Below are 12,554 nucleotides of genomic sequence, written 5' to 3'. Positions count from 1 at the left end.
ACATTTCCTTGTCTATGTTGTCTCTTTAGCTCGTAAGCTTGAGGAGTCGGAGATTCCCACGCTATGCTTATTGTAAATTGGGTCTCTGGTCTCAGATGAGGACTCCAGCCGCAAATACAATGCAATACAATTCAAGAATTGTGCGATCGTAACTGGTTCTTCTTGTAAGCACATGAGCTCAACCAGCCAAGACGCTAAACAAACCCTAGGAGAGCCAAAGAACCAGATAAATTGCTCTCTCCGAGTGCATTGTCTTATTGTCCTGCTCCTGCTTATCTCTGGCTGCAGCCCTTTTGATTTTCTAGGTACGGTGCAGCTGTGTTGAGATACAGCCAGAAGGGCTCTGTTTGCTGTTTGGCCTGGGCAACTGTTTGATGGCCATCACGAGATCATTTGGAGAAAGTTAGACTCGCTGCCAGCTGGAAGGAGATGCATCAAAGCAACTCCCCACAGTCAGAGGGAGAACTTCGTACAAGAAAGAAGCCCAACAAGGAGAGGAACTAGCACTATCGAGGTAGAGAAATGCTTGTGCTAGATTTCCCTTCTGTAAGGATGTTTCAAGTTATCCTTGAAATAAGGCCAGGCACTACTCTTTTGGAACAGGCATGGTGTTTAATTAAGCCTTACCCACTGCTGGAGTCTGCCCTGTGGCAGGTACAAATTTGAAGTCAGGCCACTGCAGACAGGAAAACGTACCGTGCCTGTCCTCCAAGCGTGGGTATGACCACGAGGAAGGACGTCTGTACGTCACTGCAGAGGACGTGGCTGGTTCGCTGCAAACAGCTGCTTGGTGCTCGGTGGCAGTGAGAAAGGTGAAGAAGAGAGTGTCAGAAATCCAGTGCGTAAATCTGTGGTGAACACCTTGAACTGCTCCAGCTCCATCTCTGTATCGTGCAGAAGAGGTACAGAGAGGGGTGACAAGGATGCTTGTCAGGGGGGAGATTAAATAGGACTCTGAGATGCGACTGAGGGGGATATGATCAGGGCTGTGAAGTGATGAGTGGTTCTGAGAAGGTGAAGAGGAAGTAAATACTATGTATTTCTCATGTCACAGGAGCCTGACAGCATGCAATGAAATTACTGGGCACCAGATTTAAAACCAGTGAAAGGAAATACTTTTTCCAGACAGCATATAATGAAGCTCTGGAGCTGTGCTGCAGGATGCTGGGGGTGCCAGGAGTATGAACAGATGCAGAAAAGCACATCTAGAACCGCTAAACGTAGGGCTGATGATACAGTCCCTGCCTCAGGCAGCCTCTGAGAGGGTGCTAAAGGGGTATTGCTGATTACTCTGTTCCTATACCATGCGGTTGTGTGTCTGCTCCTAGCCACTGTTGGCTAGCTCGGCCCCTGTGCAGATAACAGCCTTGCGCCTTGCAGACTAAGAAAGCAACAGCAATGCCTTCTGTCCTTTCTTCTTTCACGGTAGGTGCAATAAAACCATGAATTCTCTACAACGGAGAATCCAGCACCGCAGGAATTTGACGGAGGAAAATAGCTGACCTTCTGCTCTGACCAGCCTCGACCTGTTGTTAACGCTGTGGTTGTGCATTGGACTGGCAGAGGCAGTGCGAAGGACACGATGTTCAGCCCGAACAGTACGAGGAGTGAGGGATATGTGCAAGATCTATTCCATGAAGAAGCACAGCAGGTACGTTGGGGAGCTGGTTCCTCCCACAGCCCACGTTTCCACCCCTGGTTGTCTCTGGAGTCCCTCCTGTTCACCTCTGTGGCAGGTGAGCAGGACTGAGGTAGCAAAACCATTAGCCGACCATCCCTGTTGCAGTAATTGTGGGCACCACTTCTGCAGCCTGCCTAGGAAACAAGAGAGGTAAAACCGAGGGCTTTGCTTTCCTCTAGGTGCCTCAAACACAGACGAAGCCTTGGTGGAAGATCCAGTTGTTTGTGTGGGAGCCAGTGCTTTTTGGGACGTGGGATGGTGTCTTCACGTCCTGCATGATCAACATTTTTGGAGTGGTTCTTTTTCTGAGGACTGGATGGCTTGTGGTGAGTGAGTGCTGATTCGGTCGAACATGTGAATTAGGCGGTAGGTTATTTCCTCTTCGCCTCCTTATCTCTCCTCTCCATCCCCACCTAAGCGTTTTCAACTCTGCACTTTTCATTCTAGGAGGTGACTTGGTTAAATCCTCTTGTATTTCTTCTTAGTATTTCAGAATGCTGACACTGCGTTGCACTAAAATGGAAGGCTAAAGTGGTCTTGTAACTGCTTTCCTAATTTAGCCCTCAGAAAGACACAAAAAAAAAAAAAAGGCCCCAAACCAAAACCAACCAACCTAGCAAATAAATAGGGACACCCTTGGGTTGTACTGTTTAAAATACTGCTTTTCAGGTAAAATGTTTTGCTATAGTTACATCTACTCTACTGTCTTCCAAACACCACTGAAGTTGACCTGTTTCAAATGTGTCAGTTTGAACTGGAGTCCCTGCTGTCTTGAATGGAGAGCCCTCAGTCATGAAATTGCCCTTGCTACCAAAAGGACTTCCACCTGTGGGTCCAGGATAGTATCTCGCCGAGGGTCAGAGCCTGGAAAAGTGTCTCTGCTATATTGCAGTACAACATAGGACTCTTCCTGATGCAATACCTTGTACGGTCCCTTGAAAATTCCCCTTAGGAAAAGGACAGCTTCTTCAGGGAATGGTGGAATTTGAGCTTCAGGCAGAGTTCATGTCACAAGTGCAAGTTTGTGTCGCAAGCACAGGAGACATCTTCCTGGTCCTTTGGGAAGAAATTTGCACTGTATATTGGAAATCAATTCACTGAAGGCAAGGAAATTAGAGGGAATATTTGGACCCACACTGAAGAAAGCTCCTCAGAGAAGAGCGAATCCATGGCACACCAGAGATGAAATGGGGCTGCTCCCGAGTTTGCAGCAGGATGCAAACTGGAGCACTGCGTCCAGCCCAATTCCCCAGGGAATACAGATCAGCATGCTGAGTGCCACCTTGCCTTGTACTGCGCTCGCTTTGCCTTTGCTAGTGGAAACTTGGCTTGTGACTTCTGAGGGGAGCTGCCGTCTGTTTTGGTGAAGGAGCCAGAGTGATTTTCCTAGCTGCCTTTTCCTCTTGGTCCTTTTTCTTCCATGTCTCCTTTGAAAGTTACTGCTGGAGCGAACACAAATAAAAATTAAGTAAGTAAATAAAAGAAAAAATGAAACAGCTGGAAGCTAGCGTAAAAGGGAAGGGAGGAGATGTCGAGGTTGGCAGAGAGTTCACGTGGCAGAGGACTGTCCTGTGTTGATCCAGTTGCAGAGCTGGGCTTTTGCTGTTGATTTCCAGGGCAGGGCTTGGTTAAGCTTGCAGTCCCAGGGGACACTGATCTTACAGGAATATTAAGCAACTATTTTAATGCTACGCTAACCACTCGCACTCGATTGTAACACCTTCCAGCACACATGCATAAATAAGCATCAGTATTTAATCTGGGCTTTTTCCTCCCACTTTCTCTGCGCGCTATTGTTGTTGTGAGCTCAGTCTTCCTCCCTCCGGTGATCTGCAAAAATGAGTTCGAGTTCTTCTGGTTTTGCCGTTAACCCTTTCTTCTGTGGAAACCATTGGATTGCCTATTAACTGGTTATGGCAGTAGCCCAGTACTTCTGACAGTGTATGGAAAAGCCCAAGGCTACGTGAGCATGTGAAAGCTTTTCTTTCTTTTCTTTTTTTTCTTTTTTTTCTTTTTTTTCTTTTTTTTCCCCCTTTCTCACTGAAGCGTGTCATGTTTATTAACTCTTTTAACCTAAGGGTAAGCAACTGAAGAAAAAGAGCAATTGTCCCATTGAAAAGGAGTGTCAGGTTCTAGTGGCCTGGGTGGTGTTGACCCAGCCAGCAGCTGTGTTCATAACAAACCTTGGCTCTGTTCCCTGCTGACCAGATAAAGCCCCCGTCGGAGACAGCGGGATACTGAACCAAAATAGGATTTTATGATGATAGCAACATCCTGGATATGTTTCTGTTGTTTCACAAAAAGGAGAAAAAAAAATATATCTGGGACTTCAACCAGCCCCAAAGCTGGAGAAGCAGCCTTTTACTGCTGATAAAAAAAACAAACCTGTATCAAGGCTAGCCTGACCTCAGAAGTGAGCACTACTGGAGCGGGAGGAGAAGGAGCAAGGTTAGGAGCGAGCGATGTGGACGTGGCCTGTAACATGAGTAAAGGCAGAGGAAGGGAAGCCAGGCGTTAATGGTGCACTGGGCACTGGAGGAGATTTCTGATAATATCGTTGGAATCGCTCTGCACTGGACTCTCCTGTCAGCAGGAGAAGATGGGCTGGAGCACGAAGAAAGTAAAAATAAATTGCAGCCAAGTGAGAGAGGATGGGAAGGTGGTGGAAACAGGAGAAGTGCTTGATTGCTTCTGGAGGTACTAATCAGCCTCCTCTTTGATTTTTGGAAGGAACAATTCCACTGAAGTTAGAAAACCTGACTAAATGGCAAACTGAACCCCCAAAGATGTAGGCGATGCTGGCCCTCACAGGTGCAAACAGGGACCTGCACCCGGTTTTGCTCAGAGCCCTCTGCCCTTCACCTTGCGGTGAGCGTCCTTGGGTACCGCACACCCTCCTCTGGCGCTTCCTCTGCTCCACATCAGGAAGTTTTTCCAGCAGGGCTAAATCCTCTGAAGAAAACTACGTAAGAGTAAATTGAGAACCAGAGCCACCTGCTACTTTGCATATTGTGTGCAGATAACGCCCAGCGTGCAATGGTTTATGAGTGTGTTATTTATCTTCCACGCAGTGCTTCCTTTTGGGTTTTGTTCTTTGTTATCGCATTGTTTTGGAGGGTTAGATCTTTTAAAGGTAAATGTTCTGAAAAATTGAAATGCTGGTTTAATGCTATTAAAAAAAAATCAGCTGTCACAAACCCCAAATGTTCAATTTTGGAACTACTTTTTATTTTGAAAATTTTTTTGTGTTTCATTCTAACTCTAACAGGCAAATAGGGGGTGATCCCCTCCCTGTAGCAGCTGAATCATTCAGTTTGATGTATTTTTTCTTTTTTAAACCAGAGGACAAAAATAGCGGTTCATGCAGGAACCCAGTGACAAAGAACCCTATCGTGTAAAGACCTGTCCAGCCACAGAACAAGGCAGGTCTTCCTCAGACAGGTTAATCGGAAATGTAAATTTGACAATCAGTTATGTTAATTATACAAAGTAGGGGGTGTGTTTGCGTGTGTGTGCACGCACATGTGTGGGTTTTTTTTTCCTTTTCCTCTGTAATGACTCCAGATTCATTGATCACTAGTAACTAAAGTAGTTTTTTTCTTTTGTCCTGAGTAATCTTCCTTGCGTGAGTTGATCTTTTTTTGTTTTTTCCATTACAGGGAAACACCGGAATTTTAATGGGCATGTTTCTGGTGTCCTTTGTCGTCTTGGTTGCCCTGGTAACAGTCTTATCTGGAATTGGGGTCTGTGAGAGGTGCAGCATCGGAAGCGGAGGAGTCTACTCCATGATTTCTACTGTCCTGGGAGGTCAAGTAGGGGGGACCATTGGCCTCCTTTATATTTTTGGCCAGGTAAAAAAGAAAAAGAAGAAAAGTCATTTAAATGTTAAGAAACAGTGCAGTGCGCATGTTAGCCTTGTGCTCTCCTGCTCCAGGAAATAACGCTCCAGCGTGATGGATAGCGTGGGAGGGCACCGGGGCGCCGACAGCTTGGTGCCTCCCCGGAGGAGCAGGCCTGCGCGTGGCAATGTGCCACATTGCAGGGGCCAAAAGGGTGGCGGAACTGGGTGCCTGAACAAGCCAACTGTGCAGGCAGTGCTTTCTGATCCCAAATTACCCCTGCCGGCAAGAGAAATGACACGGAAGAGGGGAAGGCCGGTGTGACAACCATAAGCAGATACACAGAGCAGCTGCGGGCTAATGCATCGGTGCTGCCACGCTCGCCCTGCCCTTAGAGAGGTGGGGAAGTGCTTGGGCCAGACGCTGCTCCGCTGCTTCTCCTTAGGAGCTGAAGTGGGCAGAAGTGGAGCTGGTACGGAAGAGGAGAGCTGGGTGGAGATAAGGGCCGCGGCTAATTGACTCCTCGCGATCGGAGTGCAGCTCTGTGTTTTCTGAAAGGCCCCGAGCAGCTGTGGTGGGGAAGCGCTGAAATGCGCGTGTAGTAAACACGAAGAATGGAAAGTAATCTCTTAAATCTGCAGTGGCTTAAGCCCCCTCCCCCCATAAAGATATTATGAACAGTATAAAATGCAGTGAGCGGGGAAGAATTTTTATTGAGGTTTGTTTTTAGATGGCTGGCTTGCAGCAATCTCTGAAAACCCTTAAGAACACACAAACCAAAAATAATCCCCTCTTCTCCTTTCTCTCCAGATTAAAAGCAAGTGTCTATAAAATACAAATTGAATGCAGTTACAAGCCAAGATATGGAGAAGGGCCACACATGAGAATCCTTCCTGTAATATTTTCCACTCTAGCTCTCCGGTCGGACCCTGTCTGGGAAAGCAATCAGGTTGCAGCCTGTCCTGAGGGTCATAAAAGCTGGGCTCCGGCAGCCCAAGCACTTACCTAGGAATTCAGTGTAGTTTGGGGGGCTGTGGGGTAGGAAATTGCCAGCTCGCTTAGAAATGCTTTGCTTGCTCCCAAAAACTGATGCATTTCCCTTCTCTTTGGCTGTGCTCAGAAGACTTTTTCTGCCCCATGTGCTTTGTACCAGCTATAAGCTGCTCTCTGGCTACAAGCTGGATACAGAGCACTTAGCCAGTAGCCAGATGAGTCCAGCCAGAAATGGGTGAAACCCTGCTCTGACTGCGGAAAGAAGGGAATAAATAGCCCTGTAGTTGCTGAAGCCTTGTGTGATGAGAGATTGCTCACTGCCTGGATGCTAACGGAAGGACAGGCTGGCACTCACGTGGCCAAGCCATGCCGAAAAACCCCGTTAGTTTCTCTGTGCAGGTATTTCTGGCTGGTTTTGCTTCCCCCATGTGATGCTCCAGAGGAGAGGCCTGATCAGATTGCCCTAAACAGATCCACCACATGTAGAAATACTGAACCCCACCAGGGCCAACAACATGCGTTTGGTCACCACGGCTCTAAGCGGAAGCCTGGAGTTTGGCGCTCTTCTCTGCAGTCTCCTTTTCAGCGTGGTTCACAGTAAGAACTATCTGTGCAAGGAAAGATTTTCCAGGCTCCAGCCCTAAAATCACTTTGTTCTAAAAGCACAGATAGAGGCAGCGCTTATCTGGGTGGTGAAAATCAATTATGTTCTTCACCCAGCAAAGTCTGTGGCTTACAAAGGCTCTTAAGAGACTAATTTCTACAAATATTCAGCCCAGAAATTCGGTTCTAATTTCAAGAAAAGTAGTTCAAAATATTGAAAAGAAGCCCTTTCCGCAGTGCCTCTGTGAGGTGATCGCCGTTGCTGCGTGAAGCGTGGCAGCGCCTTTGTAGGCGCCCGGCTCCTTCGTTCTGGCTAAGCACGTGGTTTATCAAAGGAAAGCCTTCAAGGACATCTGTGGTGCTGAGACTATCAGAGACTCTCTCCCTCTCTCTGCTCCCTTCAGAGTGTCCTTCTAACAAGGAGAAGTGACACGTTTCAGACCTTGTCGTGAAAGTAAAGCAATCTTATTTAACTCCTTCAAAAGATGGTGTTAGTCAGGTACAAAGAGTTGGGAGTTACATGATGCTGCTTTCTCTCTGCAGGGCTTTTTTCATGTGAGATGCAAAACCTGTGTTTTGTTTTAGTCTGTTTATTAGAGTAAGATTCTGTTCTCTTTTTTTTTCCCTTAAAGTCGCAAGTGCAGTTTTGGTGAGTGTCCCACAGTGGTGCTGTGCTGGCTCTGGGGCTCACCCACAGCTAGCTTAAGAAAGGGTCTCTTTTCAGAGCAAAGCACGTGCTGTTGCAGCCTACGTTCAGCCAGCGATGGTGTAGGCTATGCTAAAGACAAGTGAACAAGAGTAAGTCCCCTTCTCACTTAGGGACCCCCGGTCTATGGATGGGGATAGCTGGGTTCTCAAACGATTTCCGGTTGTGCTGCAGCGGAAAACAGCAGTCCACGACTACGAGTGTAAAACTGGCTGTGACCGACCTGGTTCCGGCTTTGCGGTGCGGCTTGTATCTGCCGCGGCATCTCGCTGAGAAATGGCTGCGGGTATTGCGTAAGCGAGAAGACCAGCCGGGCTGGTTCGGAGGTGCTGGAAGTGGCTCCGACCGCTGAAGGCGCTTGCTTGCCCGAGGGAGACGGCTCGTCTAGCCGCTAGAGGGGGAGTGGGAACTGCAGCGCGCAGCCCTGCGGCTGCATGTTTGCAGCCTGGCGCGGAGGCTCGTCCCCAGGCTCCGGCGTCGCTCGTGGATCGTTTCTGCCACCGGCCCCGCGCCTTGCCTGCCCTCACTGGGGTCTGGTGCCTGCCGGTGCGGCTGCTTACCCCAGCTTTGTTTACTGGAGCGAGCTGCGCGCTGAGAAGTGTTGTTGCTGAAACACGGGAACCTCTGGGGAGAAATATCCTGGCGTTCAGGATTGCTTCCCTGCAGCGCGATTCGAAGCCTGAAGCGGCGCAAGCTTTTCCATGCTTTAGAAGTCCTTTCCTGCAGGCTTGCAGCCATCCGGAGAAGAACGCGTGTCGCGCTCCGCATCAAGGAAAACAAACAGCTCTCCCAGGAGCTCCGGGGGCGCGGGTTGCACAATGCGCGCTCCTCCAAAGGGCAGGCTCTCTTCCAGCAACAAGATGGGGAGCCAGCGAAACATCCACCTTCGCATCCAAACCAAATACCGAGTTAAAAATAAACCCTGGGAGGCGATAAAGGGGGAAGCGTACTATCGTTCTTCAGACAGGTGTTTAACTAGGACCCCGTCTTTCAGAGAAATAAAAGAAAGGGAAAGCTTACAGAAGGTGACTCATCTTTTTCTTCCTTGGATAAGCCCATGTGGTTTGTCTTGGAACACTAATTGCTGGTAAATTTTAAAGCCAGTGAAAAGCGGCTGGATTGCTGGTCCTAGAGCCCAGCCTTCTCCGTTTACCCAGGCAATACATACGCTGGCTTCCCCACATCGCCCAGACAATGTACTTTATTACAGTAGTAAGGTTTAGTCCCTGTGGGCCAGGATAAACGTAAAGATTTTGTTGTAATAGCCGTTCCCATCCGTTCACGGGTTCGCTCACAGCCCTGTGTCCTTCAGTGCGTTGCAGGTGCCATGTACATCACCGGCTTCGCTGAGTCCATCGCCGACGTCGTGGGGCTCAGCAATATCTGGGCAGTGAGAGGAATTTCCCTGGCTGTCCTGCTGGGCCTGCTTGGCATCAACCTGGCAGGCGTGAAGTGGATCATCCGGCTCCAGCTCCTGCTGCTCTTCCTGCTGGCTGTTTCTACGCTGGACTTTGTCGTTGGATCCTTCACGCACCTCGATCCAGGTAAAACTCAATGCGTCTTTCATGTTGGCACATGCAGTGCAGCTGGCTTCAACAGGTATTAATCCTCTGGGGTTTCCTCCCTGGGTGTCTCTTTGTGAAATTACACACCCAGACAGGGGTAGAGTTCAAAACTTCCAGATGTGGCTTCTGTACTTAAGTACCGAGTCTGTAAAGACATCCCCTAATTTTGCAAAGAGCATTTCCAGAGCATGACTGAAGATACCCTGTCAATGTTGGTGTTTAACCTCATCATCTAGCTCTAAATGTGTGTATTTATTATACTTGTAGTGCATTTGAAGGTCTTCTAACAATAGAGAGCTGCCTGTGTTTGTGGTTGCTATTTGTAGCTTTCTGCTGTTAACTCTGTTAAGAGTTGTGCCCATGAAAATGGAGGATTACAACTCTGCATTAAGGAGATTTTCTTACCAGAGGCCCACAACATCACTTAAACCCTGCCTGTGCGGTGAACTGTGCAACTCGGGTTGGCTCCAGGCTTCTCAGCCGAGGAAGCAAAATTGAGTTTTGCTCCCCGAGGAGAAGAGGCACGTTGGGGAGTCAAAGAAGGAGCCTGGTGGGGCATTGCTAGGATTTCAGAGAGCAAGGTCTCTGAAATACAGGTCTCCCCAATAACCTTCCCCAGCAAGTGTGATCTCTGTGGAGCCCAGTCTGATTTCAGCCTTCAGATGTGGCTCCAAGCTGGGGCAGGCAGGCAGTCAGGCCAGAGCTGACCACGGTCTTCTGGGCTCAGCAGAGGGAGGCCCAGGGCTCCCACCTGAAGCCCCACGTTCACCTGGAGACCCCTTCCCCTCCCTCTGCCCCTCACCATATCCTCATCCGGAGAGGGTTTGGCAGGGAAACATATTGCAAGATGCAGTGGAGGGAGTTCCTGAACGCCGCAGCGACTCTTGCAGTAGTAACAAAGTGCAATTAGCTAAGTAAACAGAAGGTGTCACCTTTTTCTTGGTTTCCCCTGTGCCCAGAAACACCTTAGGGGATTGCAAGAAACTGATAAAGTGACTCCAAAGGAAAGACCTTCAGTTCTGATTTGTGCATTACAGTTAAAATTCAGCTGCTGAATCAGGGGATGGGAGGTGAGTCACGTTATAAGTATTTGTAGCACAGATGGTATGGCTGTATTTTCACACTGCCATATTTTGTGCTGGCATATTAGTGATATCGGGGGTAGAAGACGCACCGGCAGCTCCTCACCTCTCAGAGAGCCTTTCACATGTTGTGTGGAAAGGCTGCTCAGGAAAAAGGCGTTTGTGTTTTATATTTAGCATATAAGAAATGCCCCAAATGAAACCCGAAATTCTTAGCAGACACTCGCAAACAAGAACAAAACGAGGACGGTTGTGCTCAGTGTGAAAACTGTTGTTGGCATGTTTTGCAAAGACAGCAACCGACCTGCTCCAAACAGCTGCATTTCATAGGAAGTTGTTTTCCAAAGGAAACGGTGGGGGGTTGCATTTCAGCGTTGCTCAGAGGAGATCTTCAGTGTAGACCTAGAGACCTTTGCGCTGGTAGAGAGAAAATGAATGCTCAGGATGAGAGATGATGGGAGGAAAGTGAACATGGGAGCAGGAGGGGAGAATCAGAGGAATACAAGAGTCAGCAGGAAACATGCCCAAGCTGAGGTCAAAATATTCTTTGATTTCCTCTACTGCTGAGCACCGTGTCATTTTCTTCTGACAGAAAATAGAGAAAGGAAAGGAAATGAGATGGTTGAGCATCAGAGATCCGGCCGTTTAGCCGTGGCTCGTTAAAGAGAAGAGGGTTTCCTGGGCATGGCAAAACGCCAGGCCGGCTGCGGCAGGATCCAAGCCCCTCACGCCTAGAGCGACGCTGGCTGTACGCTTGGATCTGTGGCTGTAAGGCATGTTGTAAAGAGCCATGGTTTCTCTGCTTTGGCAAGCAGCTTCTGTGCGAGAGAAATTAATTCGGTGCAGGCTGAAGGCTTGATGCCTCACGAAGTCGTGCATTTCCCCAGAAGGCCTCTGCGTGGTGTGTCAGCACCGACGGTGAGCGCTGGGCTTTGAGAAGCGTGCCCTGCCTGCGTTTCGCATGCTTTCTGTACGGTGCTTGCCTACGGGGCAATTGCGCTCGTGAGCAGAAAGTCTTTTCTGCGGGGCAGCACCAGGCGCACTGCAGATGGGACATGCTCCCAGTGCAGTCACTCAGTCTTTTATCGGCTGATGAGAATAGCAGGATGCCGTGCGTCTGGATCCAGCATTAGAAGCAATTGAAACCATGCTGCTTTGGGGCTGAGAGCCACTGGCAGTCAACAGAAAAATTAATCATCTTTGGCCTTGGGCAAAATACCGCACCATCAAGGAGATCTTTCAGGCTTGGGCAGTGTCCTTTCCCTCCCAGAGCATGTGCAACCAGCCTTCTGCTGTCCTCGCATGTCTGCAGTTGTTTCGGGTGGGGTTATCTGGCTACACCGGTGACTCTGGTACACAGGGTAGCAAGCAGAGGGAGACACTAGAGGGCTAATTTTTGAGGGTGGACCATGACTGTGAGTTGGAAAGACCTCAGTTAACATCTTGCCTTGACTGCTTGCTTGTTTTATGACAGGTTTATGGAGTTTTAACCTCAGGTCTCAGTTTCCTAACCTGTAAAATGGGCCTAGTGCAATCCTCCTTCCTTTTTTTATGGCTACTGTGGCAGTGTTTTCCTTCATTTATAGTTTCCAAGTGCTGTGCAAATACCAAAGAACTGCATATCTGCCAAGGAGCATTTATTTGGATTTAAATAATCTACAAGAATGCCTGTCCATCTTGAAGGTCTTAAACTAATGTCTTTGTGTGGTTATATTGGGTGGAGTCCCCTTGCTCTTCTCCCCCATTCCCTAAACTCACACCCAGACACACACAAAGTCGGATAGTGTCCAAGCACTCACTCCCTTCCTGTGGTTTGCCTTTATTTTTAGCTTGAGGTCGGACTGTATTTACACAAGAGGGGGCTTCTCAGCAGGACTTCCTGGTTCATTTTTCCTTTCTCTCCCTCTCGCTGCTGCTTACTCCTCCTCCGAGAGTCCACCAGGCTTCCACAGTCCTGAGCTGGAGTTGAGGGAAGCTCACCTGATCCGTTTGCCAAGATGAATCAGGGAAATAGCTCTGCCTCGCACCTGGCGAGAGCGATGGGAACTGCAGCCCGAGCGCTTCTCACCCGGCCGGAGCAAGAAC

At 48.8% G+C, this 12,554-nt stretch overlaps 1 protein-coding gene across 1 annotated transcript in view; it reads left to right on the top strand.

The window, feature by feature from the left end:
* Positions 1 to 344: 344 nt before the first annotated feature.
* The window catches only part of SLC12A8 (solute carrier family 12 member 8), a 59,878-nt gene continuing 47,668 nt past the window's right edge, over positions 345 to 12,554 (top strand). The window contains exons 1-5 of the mRNA XM_013959664.2: positions 345 to 514; positions 1,430 to 1,651; positions 1,861 to 2,007; positions 5,341 to 5,532; positions 9,135 to 9,366. Coding sequence (XP_013815118.2) covers positions 1,583 to 1,651; positions 1,861 to 2,007; positions 5,341 to 5,532; positions 9,135 to 9,366 — 640 coding nt within the window. The 5' untranslated portion in view covers positions 345 to 514; positions 1,430 to 1,582. The remainder of the gene's footprint in view (positions 515 to 1,429; positions 1,652 to 1,860; positions 2,008 to 5,340; positions 5,533 to 9,134; positions 9,367 to 12,554) is intronic.

This window comes from Apteryx mantelli, chromosome 6 (genome assembly GCF_036417845.1).
Source record: "Apteryx mantelli isolate bAptMan1 chromosome 6, bAptMan1.hap1, whole genome shotgun sequence".
Taxonomy (NCBI): Eukaryota; Metazoa; Chordata; class Aves; order Apterygiformes; family Apterygidae; genus Apteryx; species Apteryx mantelli.
This window is presented reverse-complemented; position numbering and strand designations above follow the sequence as displayed.